The sequence below is a fragment of the Phyllostomus hastatus genome, unplaced genomic scaffold, assembly GCF_019186645.2.
Source record: "Phyllostomus hastatus isolate PE091 unplaced genomic scaffold, TTU_PhHast_1.1 phas_contig_948, whole genome shotgun sequence".
Lineage (NCBI taxonomy): Eukaryota > Metazoa > Chordata > Mammalia > Chiroptera > Phyllostomidae > Phyllostomus > Phyllostomus hastatus.
In genome coordinates, this window is record NW_025333993.1 from 10,705,834 (window position 1) to 10,727,129 (window position 21,296).

Sequence of the window (21,296 nt, forward strand, 5' to 3'; positions counted from 1 at the left end):
ACGATAATGCGTAGCGTGTTACATAATTACTGTGGTGGCGCATTCCCATTGTAATTAGGTATCTCTCGGGCTGACACTAAGACTGATGTACGTTCCCTGGGCACAGAGTTCGGCTGTGAGGGGCGGTCCATAGATGTGAGCGTGTTATTACACGCGCACAAGAATTTACTGGTCTCTGTGGAAAACCAGCGGTTCGCTGAAGGGTTTGGAATGGGTCCACATTTTTGGTGTATGGGCCTGAGGAGCCTCGAAACCCTCCGAATCCCAGACTTGGAAAGGACTGAGGTCTGTTGCGGCCCGACTCGGCCGTAAAAACCACACACGCGCCTCAGAACGGCTCCGGCGCCCAGTTCCAGCCACATCGCGGTGCCCCTGCCGCAGACGACACAGACAGGTGGCTCTGCCTCGTGCCCCTCCAAGCGGCCTTCCCGGGGGAGGGGCTGTGGCTTCCATCAGGCTCCTTTAGGAGATGCACGAGGCCACGGAAGGACCCCCCCCTCCCCCGCTCCATCCTCCGGGCCTGGTGGCCGAGTCCCCCATCTCGAGGGCGGCCCTGTGGGAGGCAGATTTGGCCATTTACCCAGCCGATGCATGCTGGCTGTTTTCTCGGCTCCACCTGCATCACGGGCAGATAAAAGACCCCGAAAGACCCCCGTGTGTTAGACGAGGTTGTTCCACAGCTCTGCTGCGTCTGTAAAATGGGGAGGTCACAGCGCCCACGTCACACAAACCTGGGCGGGGGAAGCGTTGGCTGTGACGATGCCCATGAGGCACGGGCCCTGGCCTGGAGACTGCCCTGGCCCATCGTCACCGTCACCGTCAGTGAGACACCGGGCAACGCAGGGATCGCCGGCCCCAGCCGGCCCCGAGGGTCTTACTGTCCCACGGAGACCTCGCCCGACCGGCTGAAACCTCCGCGCCGCACGGAACACGCTGTGTCCCCCCCAGCCAGCCACCCCCTCCCGCTCCCCATCTGTCCTGGGACTAGAAGCGCCCCCCAGTTCCTCAGGCCGGAGACCCAGCAGGGCCCTGGGTCCCATCGTCCTGTTTATGGTTCGCAGACGCCTTCCTCTGCCTTCTGGGTGCGTTCTGCGTCCAGCCTCCTGGCGTCCCTCCCTCTCCTCACCGCACCCAAGCTAGAGACCCGTCTGTGGTCTCCCTCGGCCACGGGTCCCTGTCCTCCTTCCTTCCCCCGCCCCCGGCCTCCAGGAGCCTCAGCAGCTGTGCCTCCGAGTAAACCTGGGACCCGAATTCCCGAGCGGCCCCCAGCCCCCGCTGGCTAAGCGCAGGGGGACACCCACCACGACCAGCCTGCTGCCGCCGAGGCACCATCGTGGCTGTGTCTGCTACGTGACTCCAGCAGGAATGTGTTACGAGTGCTTGTACAAACTGCCCTTTCCCAGGGAAAGGTGACTCCGTTAGGTGATTAAATTTCCCAAATGTCGCCGAAGGGTTTAGAATGAGGATCTGATCGATTTTAATGTCCGGACAGATGTGACTGGAGAGCCTCGTAGGTCTGGACTTGGGACGGAAGGAGGCGGAGGGAGGGGGGCCCGCAGGGTCCGGGACAGGTCGCCTCCTCGGGAGCAGGCCCTGGCTCCGGAGGCCCGTTCCTCAAGACCCAGCCGCCCCCCGCCCCCGTCCGACTGGCTGGCACCCGACAGCACCTGGCTCCTCGAGGTCCAGAGGGGCTCTGTGCAAGTCCCCGGCCTTCCTGCACACGCACCTACCGCGACCAATTAACAGACGGGTGTCGCACAAAGGGGCCAGCACGGAAATCAGACCTGGTCCCGACGCTCTCCCTACGCTCTGGTCTTCACGTGGACGGGTGGACGGTAACGCTTCACCCCTGACACCACGTGGACAACCCATCGCGGCGGGGGACACGCGGCAGCAGCCGGCACAAGGCCGCTCTCGGCAGTGCTGCCGCTTAAAACCTGGGTTTGGTTCGCAGCAGCTGGTGCTTCCCACGCCGGCTGCGCGTCACCGGAGGGCGGAGGGCGGGCGGGCGGGCGGCGGGGCCCAGGGCTCACCTCGGGCCACGGACACGACGCCGTCTGGGGTGGGGGTCACGGCGGTCACGGTGTTTCCTCCAAAGCTGGAGACCCTGGCGCCCTGAGAAACGGCGGCACACGTAATTCTTTCATGAGCCTGGCAGTCACGGACGAGTGGGCACACTGAAGCCGACAGGAGAAACCATCAGAGGAGGAGGCCGCTCACCACGACCTCGGGGGCTGTGAACAGCTCCCAAGACCGGCAGCCCCTCCCCCCGAAGCGCCCCTCCAGGCAGGCCCCGGGCTCCCGTGTCCTCGCCGCCGTCGCTGCCGCGGGAGAAGCCCCGCTCCGTCCACGCGGCAGCCTCAGGCCTGTGCGGCGCTTCGCTGCGGGCGGGAGCCCTGGTTCCGCCGCCGCCTTCCCCGGGCCACCGCCCCCCCCCCCAGGGTCCCGGACGGAGGCTGCGGAGTGTGTTCTCGGCCCACGGGGTCCCGCGCAGCCCGGCTCGGGGCAGCCGCTCCATCCGCCGCCCGGGAGCCTCCTCTTCCCCGAGCAGCGCGGGCGGCCGGGCCTGTGCTCTGCGGGGGCAGGGGGGGGGCAGCCTCTCCCCAGCGGCCCGGCCCTTCGGCGAGATCGGCTCCTGGAGCCAAACGAGCGGCTGCTTCCCGCTCCCTTTGGGGAGCCCCGCCCCATGGCCCCCCGGCCCTGACCCTCCGCGGGAGGGAGGAGGCTGTGAAGGCGCTAAAGCCCGAAGCCACCCCCCGAACGCCGGAGGACCCCGTGGGGAACCCTTTGCGCTCCGCTGGCCTCGCCGGGAGGCAGGAGGAAAGGGCTGGGTTTGTGGGTGGGATGCCTGTCCCCCGTCTCTCCGTCCGTCCGTCCGCGGAAGGGCAAACCCCGCGTGGCTTGTGCCTGGGGACGTGCCCGTGGCAGGCGTGTGTGTGCACGGAGGAGCCAGGGCCTGCGACCCTCTCGCATGCCCTTCGGGGGGGGGGCAGCACAGGCAGCAGAGACACCCACGCGCGGGGCCGTCGGAGCCAGCAGAGAGGTGCTCCGCACCTTCCCCGGGGCGGCACGCGGCGGTCGGTGCCCGTGGGCCGGGTTGGGCAGCGCCGTGGAGCTCGGTCCGCGCTGCGGCGCCGCGGGCCGTTCCCCGGGGCGGCTCCGGGAGCAGTAGCCGCGCTGCTCGAAGAACGGGTCCGCGCGCGCCAGCAGCAGCGCCTGAACCGCACCCGCAGCCGCGTCGTCACACCCGCGTGTGGTGGTGTGACGCGCTCCGTGCCACCACGGACGACTTCGGCGGAGCCAGGCCCCCCCACCCCGCCGCCCCGCCGCCCCGCAGCCCCGCCGCCCCGCCGCCCCGCAGCCCCGCCGCCCCGCCGCCCCGCGCTGCATCAACAGAGCTCCAGTTTCAAAGGGAAAAGTCAGCTTTGCACAGAGCTGTCAGAAAACTGCGGTATCGTGATCACACTTTTTATCTTAAAACCGCTTATTATTTGTCTTGCTCTGACACTCCCTTAACCCTCCAACGACGTCTGGCTGACACACCAGCTCACGGAGGGAAACTCCCGCGTGGCTGCAGTGCTTCCATCCATCAAGCGCGCGGCTCCCCACCGCAGAGCCCCCGCCCGCGGACCGACCACCCCGAAGACGGCCGTGAAGAGGCACCACCTTCGCAGGACCGCCTGTCCTCCCTTCTGGAAGCTTCTCCTGCGCCCCAGTCCTCAGGAGTCCTCCAGCGTGGCCTGTCAGCGGTCCCCGGCTGAACCTGTCCCTCCACTTCCCCGCCCAGGAGGCTCACGGGGGGGCCGGGGTCGGAGCGCACCGCCCCAGGCCCGGGAGGGGCAGCCAGACCGGCGGCTCCCCCGGCTCACCCATGAGAACGGGGCGGACCCGCGAGCGGTCTCCCCCCGCCTCTTCCGCGCTCCCTCCGACAGTGACTACGGGGCACAGCAGACGGGCGTGCGCCTCCCAGCACAGCCACAAACCGCTAATGAAAATAGTCAGTTGAATGCCTGGCTGCTTTTTAAAAAGCATCACACAACCCTGGCTGGTGTGTGGTCAGTGGATGGAGCGCGGGCTGTGAACCAAAAGGTCACCGGTTCGATCCCCAGTCGGGGCACACGCCTGGGTTGTGGGCCGGCGCCCCCCACCCCCGGTAGGGGGCTCTGGAGAGGCAACCACACACTGATGTTTCTCTCCCTCTCTCCCTCCCTCCCTTTCCCCTCTCTCTAAAAATAAATACAATATTAAAAAAAAAAAGCTTCCATGCTTTATTCGCCGGCGAAGCCATCTGGTCCTGGCCGTTGCTCTCGGGAGGCTCTTGATTACCGCCCCAATGTCACGGCAGGCGTTGCTCTGTTCAGATGTGCCGCTTCTTCCCGGGTCCGTCTGGAAGGCTGAATGCTTCTGGAAACGTACCCGTGTCTCCCACGCTGTCCAATTGGTCGGCGTGTCATGATCGGCAGCGGCGCTGGGTGCTTCTGTGGCGTCGGTTGTAACCCCCCCTTTCCTCACGATTTCGCTCACTCGAGGCCGTTTTCTTCCGTGATGAGTTCGGCGAAAGGTGTATCGGTTTGTTCACCTTTTCAAAGAACCAGCTCCTAGTTCCATCGGTCTTTTCTGTTGTGTTTTTTTAAATCTGTTTCATTTATTTCTACTGGGATCTTTATTCCTTCCTTCCATCACTTCGGGTTCTGTTTGTCCTTCTTTTTCCAGTTTACTTGAGGTTTCCATTGTTTCTGGAGCCTGTGTAAGCAGGGAACTTCCTCTCAGAACAGCTTCGGCTGCGTCCCGTGCCTTTTGGGAAGTCGTGTTTCCCCGTGTCCGGGTGGGTGGTGCCCGGTTTCTTGTCTGACCTCCTCTCGGGGCCCGGGCTCCCAGTGGCAGGTCGTCTGTCTGCACGGGTCTCTGCCTCTCCCCGTTCTCCTCCCGCAGCTGCGCGCCAGGCTCACGCCCCTGCGGTCAGAAAAGATGCTGGGTTTGACTTCGACCCTCTCGGATTTGCTTTGTACCCGGATAACATGGTCTGTCCTGGAGAACGTTCCATGGACGCTTGAAACGAAATATAACCAGTTTCTGAGTGAAATGTTCTATAAATGTCCAGTGTCACATTTAAGGTCATTATTTTATTATTAATTGTCTGTCTGGGTGGTTTATCCATTGATATGAGTGGCGTGTAAAATCCACTGCCATTATTGCAGGACTGTCAATTTCTGTCGTTGTGTCTATTAATAATCGCCTTTTGCGTCCACGTGCTCACAGGCTGGGCGAATAGATACACGTGGCCGTTTCAGCCCTTCTGTGGCCCGACCCCTTCGCCACAATGTAACGTCTCATGTTCCCGTCTCGGATTCTTTGTTTCCAAGTCTGCTCTGTCCCATGCGAGCCCGGCTGCCCCCGCTTTCTTTCCGGTTCTGTCTGCCCGCAGTGCGGCCCCCACCCTGCACCTCCCGTCTGTGCACCCTGGACCTGAAGCCGGCCTCGCGTGAGCAGCACGCACACGGGCCGCACCCGTGGTCCATCCAGGCGCCCCGTGTCCTCCTGGGGGGGCGTTTAACCGGCTCACGGGCGGAGTAACTGCTGGTCGGCAGGCACTCGCTGCCTCTTTGCCCCTCACGCCTGTGACTCTTCCCTGCCCCTTCCTCCACCGCCCTCCTGTGCAGTTTGCGGGTTTTCTGGGCCCTCTGTTGGGTCGCTCTCTCTCGGTTCTGTGCGCACCTCCCGCAGACTCTGGTTTGCGGCGACCCAGGGTTACGCACAGCATCCGATATCCACGGCCGTTCCCTGGGAGCCCATACGTGCTCACGTTCAAGTAGATCCCACGAGGATCGCATTCGTACATGCCCTCCCCCGCGCTTTGTGCTCTTGGTGCTGTGCTTGGGTTTTTGTTCCGCGCATCACTGCAACAGTGTCAGCGTTTCTGAACAGGCCTGTGCCTCCAGGGGCGGTCCAACACCCCCAAGGCTGTTTTCAAAGAAGCATCAGCCCAGGTGAAAAGCTGAAAACAGCCGGCTTTGTGGTTCTTTTCCAGTCCCAGAAGCAACATTTTTTTAAAAGATTTTACTTATTTATTTTTAGAGATGGGAAGGGAGGGAGAAAGAGAGACAGAAGCATCAGTGTGTGGTTGCCTCTCGCATGGCCCCCACTGGGGACCTGGCCCACAACCCAGGCCTGTGCCCTGACTGGGAATCGAACCTACATCCCTTTGTTCGCAGCCCGAGCTCAATCCACCGAGCTACGCCAGCCAGGGCAGAAGCAACATTTCAAACCCCCGTGTCCAGCTCTGTATCTTGACATAAAACTCGCCCCGGCGCCCCCTCAGGGGGCGAGTCTTGCTTCCCTTACGCCACCTGAGGACTCAAGAGAGACACTGGACTCCTGGCTGACGCACTGGTCAGCTCTGCCCTCCGCAGGGGCATCCGAGACCGGCTGACCCGCCTCCCAGCGCGCCCCGAACCTCATCCACCGCGGACAGCAGCTCTGCCCTGGGTAAAACCCCCCGGGAGCCGAGTCCCGTCATCCCCGCAGGGAGACTTCCTCGCTGGGGGCTGCTGACTCCCAAGGAGAGTGCCCGGGCATTCGTTGTATCTTCGTGACGTTACAGTGTGTCTGGTCCCGCGGCCGCAGAGGGCGGAGCAGTGGGGGCGGGGTGCGCTCTGCGGGGGGAGGGGGAGGGGGAGGGGGAGGGGGAGGGGGCCCCCCACCCACCCACCCTCCTCCTTTCTGGTCCCCTGTCCCGTGAACCTCGTTCCTCACGCGTCCTGGGCGCCTTCCAGCGTCTCTTCTGACTATGTTGCCTCTTCCCAGACCGTCCCAGGCCTCTTCTCACTGGGGTAGTAAAAGCCTTTATTCTTTGATGCAAATGGGCGCGTCCCACGGGGCGGCGACCCTCCCCACTGCGCGGAAACACGAAGTCCCGGCTCCACACTCGGAAACTCCCCCGAGCGCCTGCCACGGGCTCTGAGAGCGTCTGGCTGCCGAGCCCCCGGGCCCATGCTCGTCTGCAGCGGGGTCGCGCGGAGATGCGCCCGGGAGGTGTGATGCCCGAGGCCTCTCCGCGCCGGGCCCCCACAGCGTCCTCCTGGGGACCTGGCCCGAGGAGGGCGAGCGCCTCGATTCGGGGAGCTGAGAATCAGTCGTTGGTCTCCAGGCCTTCGGGGGCCTTTTCCTCTCCGTGGGCGCCACGCGCAAAAATCCCAAAAGCAGCCCACGGCTCAGGGAACGACCTGGGCTGAGAGCCTCCGCTCGCCCCGCCCCCTCCTCCGCCCCGCCCACACACCCCCGTTTGCCCCGCCCACACACCCGCTCGCCCCGCCCCTTTCCCGCCCCGCCCACACACACCCCGCTCGCCCCGCCCCCTCTCCCGCCCCGCCCACACGCCCCGCTCGCCCCGCCCCCTCGCTCGCCCCGCCCCCCTCCTTCACCAAAAGCCGGGACCACAGGGCAGCCGGCCTGGGGCTGGCAGGATGCCGCCCAGACCCAAGTGCGGGGCGGTGTGGACTGTGTGCGCGAACGTCCCCGTCCGTCCTCCCCGCGGTCTGTGGGGTGCGGGGGGCGGGAGGAGGAACGTTCCAGAGTCTCACTTCTTTACAAGCTCTCGTCGAAGAACGTCTCCGTCCTGGTGCGCGCGTTTTGAGCCCCGCTCCGAGGCAGCACCAACAGCCCCGGCGCTGGGGGCCCGCACGCGCGCGTCTGAGCCTGGGGCTACTCGGGTGGGGGCCGCCCCGGGCCGCGGGGGACAACCCCACGCAGGACACTGGCTCATCTCAGACCACGCTGAATTCTGATCATCAGCGCACCCACCTCCTGCGGGTCGGACGTGGCGCGAGGGGAGAGCGCCGGAGGGAGGCCCGCGGGCTGGGTCTCGGGGCGCTGCGGCCAGCCCTCGGTTCGCCTCAGTCTCGCGGGGACTGCGTCCACGGGTCCCCAGGGCCCCTCGTTTTGGTTCCCGCCTGTGGCGCTCACCCTACTGCCCACTGATGCCCCATGAGAGCCCCGCTCCTGACCCGCCCTCTCTCTGTTGCAGACCCTGCTCATGGGCATGATGACGGAGCACTACCACTACCTCTTCACAACCCTGGTGAGTGTGCAAGTGCACGCGCGTGCGGGGGGCACAGCTCCGGGCCCCCTGCGGTCGGCCCCGGCGCCCCAGGCAGGACCGGTCGTGGGGACTGCGCTCACGGAAACCGGGAATGGGGGAAGCAGGTCTCTCTCCTCCTTGTTTCTGACTAGCAGCCGTGCAGCGCACCCGGAAAGGGGTGAGAGTGGAACTTCCGTGAAACAGAAGCTGTCAGAGCGCAAATCCTCCTTAGAGAAGCACCGTGGACACTGTCCACGGACACTGCCCGCCCCTGGAGGGCGGCCTGGGGCCCTGTGGCCGGACGCAGTTCGCCCCGGGCCACCTCGGGCAGCTGGTGAGAGGCGGGGCCCCCTGCCGGGGCATCCGGGAGACCCGGAAAGAGCAGCTGGCGAGACACTGGCACATGGAACACACTGCACCCAAGGACACTCATGAGACTCAGATGGAGGAGTTTTCTTAAAGGCTGTGACACCTTAAACTTTGAGAGGTTACCAGGTCAAGGGAGACTGATTTGGGGCATTTAATGCATCAGAAAGACGTCCTAGCGCTCATTCGATCAAGCCACACACACTCACACACTCCCCCACACACCCCCACACACACCCCATACTCACACACACACACACCCCACACACACACACCCCCACACACACACACACCCACACACACCCCCACACACACACACACACACACACACACACACACACACACACACACCCCACACCGTTGTGACGTGGAAACACAATGCCGACTCCTCCTCTGGCTGTAAGGTGTGCGGCTGAAACCTGCTCGGGTTCGGGGAGACCCGGGCAGAGCGCCATGCACCGAACACCACTGGCCGGGGCCTGCTGAGTGGGGGGAGGAGGAGTCGGAACAGGAACAGGGGCCAGCAGCGGCCACCCAGGCCACGACTCGGGAAGGCCTGAGGGCGGCAGGGCGAAGGGGCCGGTGACGCCGAGGCTCGGGGCCGCCTGTCACGGCCCGGCTGCTCTGGGCTGCCCGGGGCCAGGGAAGGGCCCGGGTTCTGAAACCGTCTGGCTGCCCACCCTCGTGGCCACCCTCCAGGTGTCTCCTCGCCAGGAAGGGAGAGGAGGCCACCGCTCACAGGTCCAGCCCCTCCCCCACCTCGAACACAGGGTGTGACCTCGGCCCCAGACTCCTGTCGCCCGCAGCGGCCACGCCCTGAGGTCAGGCTCTGGGGAAGTTGGAGGAAGGGCGCGGACACCTGGAGGCCGGCTCGGGCCAGGTCCTTTGGTGGGGAGAGGTGGGCTGTCCACATGCACAGGGGGCTTGAACTCCCTCCACGCCCGGAAGCCTGGGCGTGCAGCCCCCCAGCCCCACACGCCTGGGGCTGTGGGCGAGCCAGCAGGTCACACTCACTGCTGGGGAGTCCGTGGGAGCCCGTGAGGGACCCCTGGGAGCCTCTGGCTGAGCCCCGCCAGCTGGAGCGACTATCCTTCCGCTCACTGAGCGTGATAAGGGAAGCATCCGTGGCTGGGACTGGTGCTTCAGACCTGCTTACTGCACACTTCCCCGTGGTTTTGCCTGAAGCCTGCCCCTCCCGTGAGAATGAGCAGAACTTGAAGAAAACAGAACGTTACTTGGGGGGAGGGGGTGATACAACATTCCAAAGCTGGACACTTTTTCTGACCCTGAGCTGGGAGCGCAGAGCGAACCCCAAGTTTTGTCAGGCAGGGCAGGGTGGGGGGCCCTCAGAAGATCGGGTGTCTGTCTCCCAAGGACACAGTCCCGGCGGCTTCCCACCGGCTGCTTCCGCTCGGGGACCACGGTCAGCGTGCGGGCGGCTGCCTGGGCCGCGCTTCCGTAACCCAGCTCCGCGCGCTGATAGGAAACGTTGGTGAAGGTTTTTCCTTCCTGTTAAATGCCACTTGCAAGGTTTGGGGCGGGCTGCACATCCGTGACCGTGCAGTGTGCGGCGCAGCCCTCTTCCACGAGCACAGGAGTGAGGCTGTCACGGGCGTGTGCGTGAGCTGGGAGTGGACTCGCAGGCCCCTGCCCGGCCCTGGAAACTGGTGGCGGGTTGAGCTCCTCCCCGACACTGCCGGGCGGGGTGGGCCAGGCCAGGCCAGGCCAGGGCTGAGCGAGTTCCACTCCCAAGGTCCTCCATCTCCTGCTTCCTCTCCGGGGAGAACCCTCTGGCCCCCATCCCCAGAGGGTCCACTGAGCCTTCCCCAGGCCCACACTGAGGGGGATGCGGGCTCTTTCAGGGAGATGCTGCTCTTTCCCGCTGAAGGCCCCTTCCCACCCAGGGATATGCAATTCCCCAATGTCCCCTCCTTTGCCGGGGGGGGGCGGGGCACAGCAAGATGTGCTGACCAGGGTGGTGCCGCCCTGACAAGCGGACCTTCCTTTCCCGGGTGCAGGACTCACCCTCAGAGCCTGCCTCCTCGTTAATAAAATAAAGGCGCTGAACTGGATGGACGCAGGGGTGCCTGCCTGTTCCCGGGTGACCCTGCCCCAGAAAGAGGACCCGGAGCGTCCCAGAAATGTCACACGCTGGGCCCAAGGGCTGCTGCTGGTGGGCAGCCAAGTCCTTCTCCTGGGTTTGTGCAAACTGGACAGCTGGAGAGATCAATGAGGGCCGGCACCACCCGGGCAGAGCGCAGGGGAGCGCGCCTTTCCCCGAGCCAGTCCAGTGGCTCCCACGGCGCCACCGACCCCTCCGGTCCCTCCGCCGTCGGCAGCCGCCTTCCGCACCAACTCGCCCCACGCCTCTCGCGTTTCTCGCCGCGCAGGACTTGTTCGCCCTGGACCTGGAGCTCTACCGGTACAGCGGCGTCAACATGACCGGCTTCCGGCTGCTCGGCGTGGACGACCCGCGGGTGGCCGCCGTCGCGGAGAAGTGGTCCATGGAGCGGCTGCAGGCGCCGCCCAGGCCGGAGGCGGGCCTCCTGGACGGCACGATGACGGTGAGCGGTCAGCGGTCAGCGGTCAGCGGTGGGAGCCGGGCCCCGGAGGGGGGCGGGGTCCCCCGGGGGCGGGGCCGGGACTCAGACGAGGGACCCGGGGAGGGCACCTGGGGTTTCTGAGGCCTGAGCACGGTTCTCTTGACACCTGCTGCTTTCGGCTTTCTGGCTGCGCGCGCCCCGGGTGAGAACAGCTGGAGTCGCCGCCGCGGTCGGCCGGGCGAGTGGGGGACAGAGCGGAAACCACGCCTGGAACGCGGCCGCGGGAGGGGCAGTGGGGAGGGGCGGAGGGCGACACCCTGCTCCACCTCGGGGAGGGGGCAGCGCGTGGAAAGTGCGGGAGACACGCCTGGTGGCCGCATCCCCGCGCGCTGTCCCAGGGACCAGAGGCCCCCTCTCAGACTCGGGGGTGCTCCAGGCCCGAGCTAGTCACTCTGCGGCAGGTGCCAGGCCCGCCCCGGCGCGGGAGGGGGAGCGGGGCAGGGCGGGTCGGAGGGGGGCACTCCATGTCCGCAGCTTCTGCCCGAATCATCTGTCTTTCGCTGTCACCCCCCCTGGGTGGCTTCCCTACCGGAAGTCCCCGCGTGATGAGGGAAAGAGCAGGGAATCTTTTTCTAAGCTTCCCGCGTGGGAACGGTGTCGTCTGCGGGAAAGGGCGTCGGGCGGCGCAGGCAGGTTCAAACTGGCCGGGCCTTCCCTCCCTGCTCCCCGCGCCCCAGAAACACTCTGGCTTTCAGACGCAGTTTACTGGTAACAGAAAGATGCCCCGCAGAGAGATGAACCGGGGGTCCTTTTCTCTTTCTGCTTCTTTTAATGGGAAACAAATTCAAAGGACAGATAAACGAGTGAACGAAGTGGTTCCACGGGACCCCGTGTTCGAGGTCGCCGGCCGTTCCTCAAGCCTGAGAGGACTCTTCACGCAGGGACACGAGAGACAAGGAAGGAAAGTGTTTTGCTGCCCACGTGCCCTCCGTGATTCGGGGCATCTCCGTGGGCAAGGACAAGCAGGGGGTGCCCCGGAAATACTGGACTCGGGGGCCGGGGGGCAGGGAAGTCGGGGAGGAGGTGGTGCGCTGGGTTTCTCTTCTTCTCTGGGGTGTGATTCCAGTATGTCCCCAAGTCCCCTGCCCACCCCCAACTCCCTGAAACATCGCTGTCACAGGATGAGACCAAAACTGACTGCACCCACACGCGGCAGGGACCACCCATGCAGGTGTGGACTCGCACCCAACATTAAATGCTCATCACAGGGGAGGCCCCACTTACACCCCTCCCCCTAGAAACGCACGTGCTGAGCTGGCAGCCGTCTGCAAGTGCCCGCCGGGAGAGCAGACCCTGAAAGAGTGGCAGAGAGTGAGCCCCAAAATTCTCATCGGACTCGGGCAGCCTGGGGGGCCCCCGGCCGTCCTGTGGGCACAGCCACGTCCCCACGTCCCGGTGGGTGGAGAGCCCCACGCGGCCCAGAGGGGGGTGCGGCCGTCTCGCCCAAAGAGGGGCCCTCCGGCTCCGTCAGCCTTCTCGCTGGTGCGATGCTAGACCCCCACGAGGAAGGCGGGGTCTGCGGGAGAGAAGAGGGCGGCTCACCGGGGGCCATAAGAGTGGGCACAGCAGCCTCGCCAGGACCTGTCAACGCAATTTCCCCAGAACGTAGCAGGACGCAGGCCCTGCCAGTCGGGCCCTCAGCCCTGCAGACAGAGCTTAGAGGCGGGGCCTCTGGTGACCCTGGTTCGCCCGACGAGGCTGGTGTGCGGGTCAGTGTCGTCTCTGCCCCCGGGGGGGGCACCTCCATGGAGGTGGGGGTGCCGGTGGGGGTGCCCGCACGGACCCACGGGAAGGCTGAAGGGCAAGGGCACCGCCACCCTCCCTCTGGAACGGGGGGCGCATGCCCAAGTGCAGCGAGCACGTTTTCCAGGACAGAGCCTGTGTCGGACGGCACAGCAAGTCTCCGTGAGCTCACGGAGACTGAAACCGTGTGAAGCGCCTTCTCGCATCACAGCGCTAGGGAACTGGGAACCGGTTGCGGGAACAAAACCGGGAAGACACGGGCAGGTGGGGGCTGAACCGCAGGCTACCACCGAGCAGTCGGCCAATGGATAACGCGGAAATCAAGGGGGGAAATTTCCCGAGTCTGATTAAAACGGAAACCGGTGGCCCAAGATCTACAGGACAGAACAAAGACAGCTCTGAGGGGGAATTTCGGTGACACGGGCCTGCCCCAGAAAACAGGAACACGGGAAACAAACAGTCCAACCTCCTGCTTCAGGTGACTAATGAAAAGCCTGAAGTGCGTTAAAAAAGGAAATAATAAAGATCGGAGCAGAAATAAATAAAATGAAAACTAATAAATAAAAAAAACAATTACACTAAAAGCTGTCTCTTGGGAAAGAAACGAAGTTGACGGACCTCGAGCCAGAGCCCCCAAGGACGGGCGGGGGGGGAAGGGTCACGAGCGAGTGAGGGAAACCAGGAAGGAGAGGGCAGAGGTGCCGCCGGCCGCCGAGGCGCAGAGGGCCCCGAGGGCGCACTGCCCACGCTGTCGCCGACACGCCGGGTGGACCCCGGGGGCACGCCGGCCGTCACCGAGCTGCCAGCACGGTCTTTAGTTACCGGACGGACACTCACTCAGGGCAGACGCAGCTCAGCTCCGTGGGGAGGAGCGTCAACCCGGCGTCCCTTCCCAGGCCTGAACTTGGCCGGCCCCCCGCGAGTCTGAAGACACCGTTTACCCACATTACTCCTTCGTCCACGGAGGAGGGAGGTCGTGGTGAAGTCTGAGCGTGTGCAGGGTGTCCAGGACGGCTCCCGGACTACGGGCAGCGCTCGGTAAAGGTCGGCTGTCATTTCTGATGGATGTCGAACACTCGCCTTCCGCCGGCCGACCCCCCTCCTTCCACCGAACCCCGAGAGCTGCACAGAGCAGAGCAGCTGCCACCACGGGGTCAGGCCGGACAGCCGTGGGCTCACACCCTGGCCACGTCACTAAGGAGCAGAATGGCCTTGATCCAGCCACTCGATGTCCCTGAGCCTCAGTGTCCACATCTCTGAAATGGACTTGCTCAGCCGTGACCTGAAACAGTCGGAACATGTTCGAGCTCCAACAGCTCCCCGGACTGCCAGCCCGACACCCTGCAGACCACGCGCCCCGGAGGCCGCAATCCCCGCTGGCAGAGAGCCCTCCATCCCATCCGTGCCGACAGCCTGTGCCCGGGACCCTGAGGACTTCAAATGAACTAACACATCTGAAGTGGCTACAAAAACCCTCCAGTAAAATGCGAAGGTGTTACAAGATTTTATCCTTCAAGGAGACCACAGGGCCGTATATTTCATAGAAACGCTGGAAGTACTGGTGTGAATTTTTGCAAGGAGAGAAAGGTCACAGGAAAGGAGGAGGGGAGGCCGGACCCCAGGGGGAATGAGGACCCACATCTCTGTTGGGGGGGGGCGGGGGGCAGGCTCTGACTGGGCACCCACGTCCAGCGTGCCACACGCCCCCGGTCTCCAGGGGCCCCCACCCCCGCTGTCACCGGGGGTTCTGTAACGAGAGCCGCCTTTGCCAGCAGGGGAACACTCACCGGAAAGTCACCTGTGGTGTCCCCTCTAGCAGTTACCACACACACACAAGCACACAGATGGGTGAGGAGACAGAGAAATTCCGAGAAACGAAATCTGACACTGAAATATGAGCGTTAGTTTTTAACTCGCGAGCTTAACCTCGGGCTTAACACAGAAGACTCTGAAAACGTGCGCGCCCCAAACCCGGCCTTTGGTGGCCGATCTGAGCTGCATTTTCTTGACGACTGAAAACAGGGCAGAGCTGTGCCCCCCCTGCCCCTGGGCACGAGGTGGTCGGTCAGCCTTTCGGAGAAAGGCGGCCCCTGGGGAACAAAAACTGTCCCGCAGCAGAGCAAGTGGCTGCTGAGATCCCAGGGGCTGGGGACACAGGCACAGGCCGGGGCGCGGGCAGGCGGGCTCAGGCAGGCGGATGCAGGCAGGTAAAGGGGCAGGCGAGCTCAGGCAGGCGAGCTCAGGCAGGTGAGCACAGGCAGGCGAGCTCAGGCAGGCGAGCTCAGGCAGGTGAGCACAGGCAGGCGAGCTCAGGCAGGCGAGCTCAGGCAGGTGAGCACAGGCAGGTAAAGGGGCAGGTGAGCACAGGCAGGCGAGCTCAGGCAGGTGAGCTGAGGCAGGTGAGCTCAGGCAGGCGAGCTCAGGCAGGTGAGCACAGGCAGGCGAGCTCAGGCAGGCGAAGAGGCAGGTGCAGGCCGCACTGAGCCCGTGGTGTGTGTCTCCGCAGACGGACGCGGCGCTGATGTTCGACGCCGTGCACGTGGTGGCCCTCGCCGCGCACCGGGCGCCCCAGCTGGCCGTCAGCTCGCTGCAGTGCCACCGACACAAGCCCTGGCGCCTCGGACCCCGGTTCATGAGCCTCATCCGGGAGGCAAGTGCCGCGTGCTCCCCGCACCTGCGCCCCTCTCGGCCCCCTGGGGCCGGCCTCGGCGTGCCTCCTGGGGCAGCCCTGCGGGCGGGGTGTCCGTCAGGGCCCCTCCCTCCAGGCCGTGGGTGGAGGGGGAGGGGTGGCTGGAGCTGCCAGGCGTCCTGCTGGGGGAGGCTGAGCCATCTGAAGAAGCCCCCGGCCCCCAGCACCACACCCTGCACCCAGCTGGGGCCCCCTGCCCGAGGGTCCCCTGCCCTGGCGGGCCCCCTGCCCCGGCAGGTCTGCAGCCTCCCAGGGGCTATTCCTGGGCCTGGCGAGTCGGGGAGGGGCAGCCACCGTCCGGGGTCTGTCCCCCGCGTCCCGGGCTGTGCAGGACTGAGCAACAGGTCCTGGCTCCCAGCGGCGCTCAGACTGCTCTGCCACTCGTCAGCTCGCTGGAAAGTCCAGCTCCACTCAAAGCCCACCCGACGCTCGGAACCCCTGCGGAAGGACGGGGTGCTGGGGCCGGAGGGCCTCCCTGCGGCTCTGGGGTCCTGGGCGTCCCTCCCCTGTCCTGCAGGAGTGCCCAGCCTGCGGCCCAACGTAAATCCGTAAATGTACGTAAAAGGTTATGAGGTTTTCCTTGTGACTGTGTGTCACGATGCATTTAACGTGTGATCCGAGACAACTCTCCTTCCGTGGTGGCCGGGGACGCCGCGAGACTGGGCCCCTGCAGGGACCTGCTCTCCCTGCACACGGGCCCGCCGCTGCAGGGCCCGGGGTCCCCACTCACACGCAGCCGCGGGCTGTCTCTGACCGGCACGGGCCGCGCAGGCTGCGTCTGCCCCTGACAACACGAACGAGACACGCGGCAGCAGCCAGGCCGGCCGGGCTGCACCGTCCTCCGGGAGGCGGCTCCAGGGCCCTCCGGGGGCAGGGGGTGGGTGCCGCACCTCGGCAGCAGGGCACCCCCCCCCCCCGCTCTGGGCAGGCTGCACGCGGCCGGGGAGGAGTCGCAGCCACGAGAGAGAACGGGAGGCGTCCGGGGGAGGAGCCCCCGGTGAGGCCAGTTCCCGCGCTGGCCTCTCTCTCGGGCTGTTCCGTCCGCTCCCCCACGAAAGAGGAGGCCGATCCGTTACGGCGAGGCCCGGAAGGACGAGGGGTGACAGTGCCCAGGGTCCACACCGAGGTCATTGGTGTGGCCGGGCCCTGGACACAGGAGGCGGCAAGCAGGTGTCCTGAGCACCCGTGGGAGGAGGCCCTTCCCCTCGGGTCGGGAGGTGGTACGTGCCCAGGGTTCCTACTGGTGCCCCTGGCTCCCCTCACCCTGGTCCCAGCCCCACCGATGCTGCTGGCAGTACAACCCGGACCAGCCACTCCGACCCCGCGTGCCTCAGTTTTCTTATCTGTAAAGTGGGACAACACCTCCGGCGCGCAGCGGGACTGTGAGGATAAAGAGAAGGAGACACCTTCAAACAGGAAGAACCGGAAACACGGGCTGTTCTCTCACCCCTGCAACGGACCGTGAGTAACGGCCTCACTGGGTTCCCTGTGACGATGCCAGGACTGTAAAGCCGGCAGCCACAGCAGAGAAACCACGAGACATCCATCGTGGAGTGACGCGCCCATGGGACGGTACAAACATCTGACGTCCCGTGACCACCAGGACAGCGGCACGGCCCCCGCCCGCCCCACAGGGGTCGCGGGCTCGTCCAGAATCACGGCCGTCCCGGTCACCTCGATCGCCAACGAGGACACAGCTGGCCCCTGCGTCCCAGAGCAGGGCAGGCAGAGGCAGGCCGCCGACCTCAGCTGGGACCAGCGCTCAGGGCACGCCTGCCCCTTCTGCGCTGCGTGAGGAGGTGGCGCTCCCGAGCCACGTCCAGGCTCATTTGGGGCAATGATGAGCTCCCGGCTGAGGGGCCGCATCGAAAGCAAACAGCATTTTACATTCATTTACCGAAAAGGCCAATTCCCTGTTCTCAGACTCCCCGGCCGGAGGGGGAGGGCGCGTGACAGAACTTGTTGCCATTTTCATCGCCGTTGTTCTCGGCTGCCCTGAGTCCCCGAGTCCCTGAGTCCCCAAGGCCAGTGCTGCCCTCAGCTGGGGGCGGGGCCTGCAGAGAAGGCGGGACTGGGGGCGCCCAGGGGCTGCCCGGTGGGAGGACCACCCCGAGGGAATCCTGAGACGCACGGACACACACCACGGCGACAGAACGCAGGTGCTTCTCCCAAGGGATGCGTCGTCCGGCTGATCTCTGCCGGCCTCGGGTCGGCTGGGGAACACCGAACCTGAGGTGGCTGGTCGGTCCTGAAACGTCCCCGACCTCTCTTGGTCGCCATCACTTTCTAAAGAGTCCCCGTGGCTCCAGTCAGAAATAGCCTGTCCCGGGGTGACCGTCCCCCACACACCGGTGAGAGTGACTCCCACTGGTCACACCAGTGCGAGCCGGTGAGCCCCCGGACAGGCCGAGTGTGCGAGAGCCCTCTCCATGGAGCGGGGAGGCACCTCCAGTCGAGGGCACGTGACTGTTGGGGGGGAGGGGGCAGCAAGCCCATGAGGGGTCACGAGCTCCCTGCGCACCGAGAACCCTGGCGGCCAACCCATCTCAGGTCCAGGTGGGGACTGCGGGCCGGGGCTGGGGCGCCTCCTGCAGGGGGGCAGGGGAGTCACCAGGACGCAGCCAGAGGTCCCCTGGCTGTGGAATCGGCCCAGCGAGGGGGTGCGGCAGGGCTGGGGCAGCCGGGGCCCTGCGTGGAGCTGGGCAGGGCCGGGGGCAGATGGCGGGGGCAGATGGTGGGGCAGCGAAGTGAACAGAGGTCTCGGGTCAGGCCAGCAGCTCCCAACAGTGACAGGACGGACGGACTGGGACCGGCCCACTCTCGCCCCCACTGCCCGGCCTCGGCGGTCGGCGCAGCTCCGGGCAGAGCCCGGGACCGTCCACTCCTGGCCTCGGCAGTCGGGGGGTCTCGTTCAGCGGGACCTTCCCCCCGCAGCAGAGGGTCCGTCCCGGCACTCTCCCCAGCAGCCAGCGCCACGGAACAACAGGAAGCTTCTCGTCTGCGCGAGCGGCCCTCTGGGGGAACCGGGGCCCGGCTGCCGCCTCCCCTGACCCTTCCCCCCCAGGCCCTTGGCGGCCACTCACTGGGGCGGCTCCGAGCTCTCCGTGCTCGCGGGGACGGCGGGCAACCGACCAGCAGTGCCCCGGGGCCGGGCGGCTCCCCGAGCCCTCTGTCCCGACACTCCCCGACGGGACAGGTTTCTGTCGGCCCGCCGAGTCCCCGAGTGTCTCCGGCCTGTCTCGCAGGGAAGCGAGGGCGGGATGCTTCCCCGGCCCTGGACGGCGCCCCGTGGAGCGCCCTCGTGCTGTGTCTGCTGGAGTCCCCTCGCCCCCACCCTGTCCCACTGACAGTGACGGGGGCGGTCCCAAGTCTGGGGCACAGGAAACACCCCCGCAGCTCCCTGCTCCCACCACTGGGTTCTCCACGGGGGGGGGGGCGGTGCGCAGGCGGCCTCTCCCTTCCTGCTGCAGACCCCGCACCGTGCGCAACCTTCGTCTTGGCGCTCACAATGTGGGGGCTCCTGCAGAGCTCCTGTTCTCCGTGGGGCCACCCCTGAGCCCCTGCTGAGAGGTGGGCCCTCTGCTGCCCGGAGCCCCTGGACGTCCAGCGCCCGTCAGCGCTCACGGAGCTCCGTGCAGACGCGGTCAGACCCTCCACTGGGACCAGGACGCCGCCGCTGCTCTCCGCGTCCTCGGAGCCCTCGCTGTTCCCGGCAGCGCTGAGAAGGTTCCCGCGGAACCGAACTCAGGGAGCCTCGGTCCAGCAAGCAAACTCTCAGTAAACGTCGCTAAACTAACACCTAAACTACGGGACCAGCTCCCCGGTGACCTGGCCCAGACGGGTCTGCTGCTCGGGGGTGAGAGCTGTCTCCCAACGCCGCTCACAGGGAGCTCCCCCGGAGCCGCCCCAAACATGGGCAGCTTTCCGCCGCCGCTCCGCGGGGAAGACGGATTTACGGGCCTGTTTCACTGGAGCGAGGGCTATAAATCTGCACGCAGGAACGAGAGATTTAAAGTCAAGCTTTTAAAAATCAAAGGGTCAAAGGCAAAGTTCTCCCCGGAGGCCCCTGCGTCTGCCTCCACGTGCACGTGGGCTTTCACTGGGCGGGTCGGCGTCGCGCTGCTGCTGCTGCCCAGCGCGCGGGGCCCGTGGGCCGTGCAGGTGTCCTGGGCGGACCCAGGACTTCGTCTGCGGGGCTCCAGAGGGCGGGGCGCGCTGACCCCGCGGCCGGGCGCCGGGGCAGACCCTCGTGCTGCTGCCGCCAGCGGCGATGCACTGGCAGAAGCGGACACGTACGCGCTGCACGTGAGGACACGCACGCGCTGCACAAGGACATGGACGCACTGTACGTGAGGACATGCACATGCTGCACGTGAGGACACACATGCGCTGCACGTGAGGACACGTACGCGCTGCACAAGGACACGCACGCGCTGCACGTGAGGACACGTACGCGCTGTACGTGAGGACAGGCCGTGCGTCCTAGGGCGGTCAGAGCTCACGAGGGGGCGGGGCGCGCAGAGGCCCTTGCGGAGGCGAGCGGGCGTCCCCGTAGCGCAAAAGGCAGTTGGAAACGGCGCCCGCGCTGCCCGGGAGAAGCGGTGCGCGTTGTCGCAGCTGCGAGGCTTTCTCGGTGCCACATTAGAAAAATGAAAACAGACGGGTGAAATTAATTTTAATCATGTATTTTACTTATCCCAATTGGTTAAAACATTATTTTAACATAAAATTATTAATTTATTTTCATAATAGATTTTCTAAATCCAGCTTGTAGTTTAAGCTTGTAACACCCAACTTGGGCTGGCCACATTTCCAATGCTGAGTGTGTGCGTCTTGGTGACGAAATAAATGTCTAAATACCACAGCCCGACTCACCAGGCTAACTAGAGAAAGATATAAATTCAACCCATGCCGGATCCAAATCCTTATCTCCATTGAAAAAGAACATACTGATTATCTATAAAAAGTAATTAATTATCTACCCAACAAAGACAATAACTGGATTAATACGACCGGTGCAACCTGAGCGACTCCACACCGAGTGCCTTGCTCTCCAGGTGCCCCCGGTCACCACACCTCACCCCGGTGCCCTGTCCCCACGGTCTGCGCGCCCCCGGGCTCTGAGTGTCCTTGCCCACTCGGTCGGCGCGCAGATTCAGAGGCCAGTTCATTACGTTCTGACACACCGGTCACCCCAGAACCAGCGCCATGAAAAGAAGCAAAGCCGGCGGCGCACGTTCTGAGATAAACCGTCAGGGACTGTTCACCCGGAGCGCCCGGCACAGACACAGTTAATGTCGGCAGATGCTGAAAGTAAATAAATAAAGTCAGCAGATGCAGAGTTGGGAATCAAATATTGGGAAGAAAAGCTATTATGTTTTTAAATTATGCAGTGATCCATGCAAGCAGTTACTGCGAGGTAGTGGCTCATAAACAACACACACACAATAGTTAAAATAATTATATACTGGACAGAAGGGGATGTGGTCAGTGCGTCATCTCGGGTCCCGGAACAGCTGACCTCCCAGGAAGCTCTGGTCTGAAGGTTATGTTTCTCGTCTCTCCCTTGGCTCAATGCTTGTTTTCACCCCGTCACTGCATGGACTCCGGATTTGTGTTGAAACAGCTTTTCTGAGGGTGACGGGGCAGACCGCGCTGCTGCGGTGGAGGGGGGGTGCGCCCCCCGGGGACGGGGCGTGGCTGTGCAGGGGCCAGCGTGCGTTCCCACGGCAGCTGCGGAACAGCCGCTCCGGTTGAAACAAAGGGAGACGACCGAGACCTGCACCTGCTGACTGCCCCACGCGGGAGGCAGAGCAGA

At 64.8% G+C, this 21,296-nt stretch overlaps 1 protein-coding gene across 1 annotated transcript in view; it reads left to right on the plus strand.

Moving 5' to 3' along the window:
• Window positions 1–21,296, plus strand: part of GRIK1 (glutamate ionotropic receptor kainate type subunit 1) — a 185,601-nt gene that overhangs the window by 115,793 nt on the left and 48,512 nt on the right. The window contains exons 5-7 of the mRNA XM_045852535.1: window positions 8,024–8,077; window positions 10,834–11,007; window positions 15,296–15,439. Coding sequence (XP_045708491.1) covers window positions 8,024–8,077; window positions 10,834–11,007; window positions 15,296–15,439 — 372 coding nt within the window. The remainder of the gene's footprint in view (window positions 1–8,023; window positions 8,078–10,833; window positions 11,008–15,295; window positions 15,440–21,296) is intronic.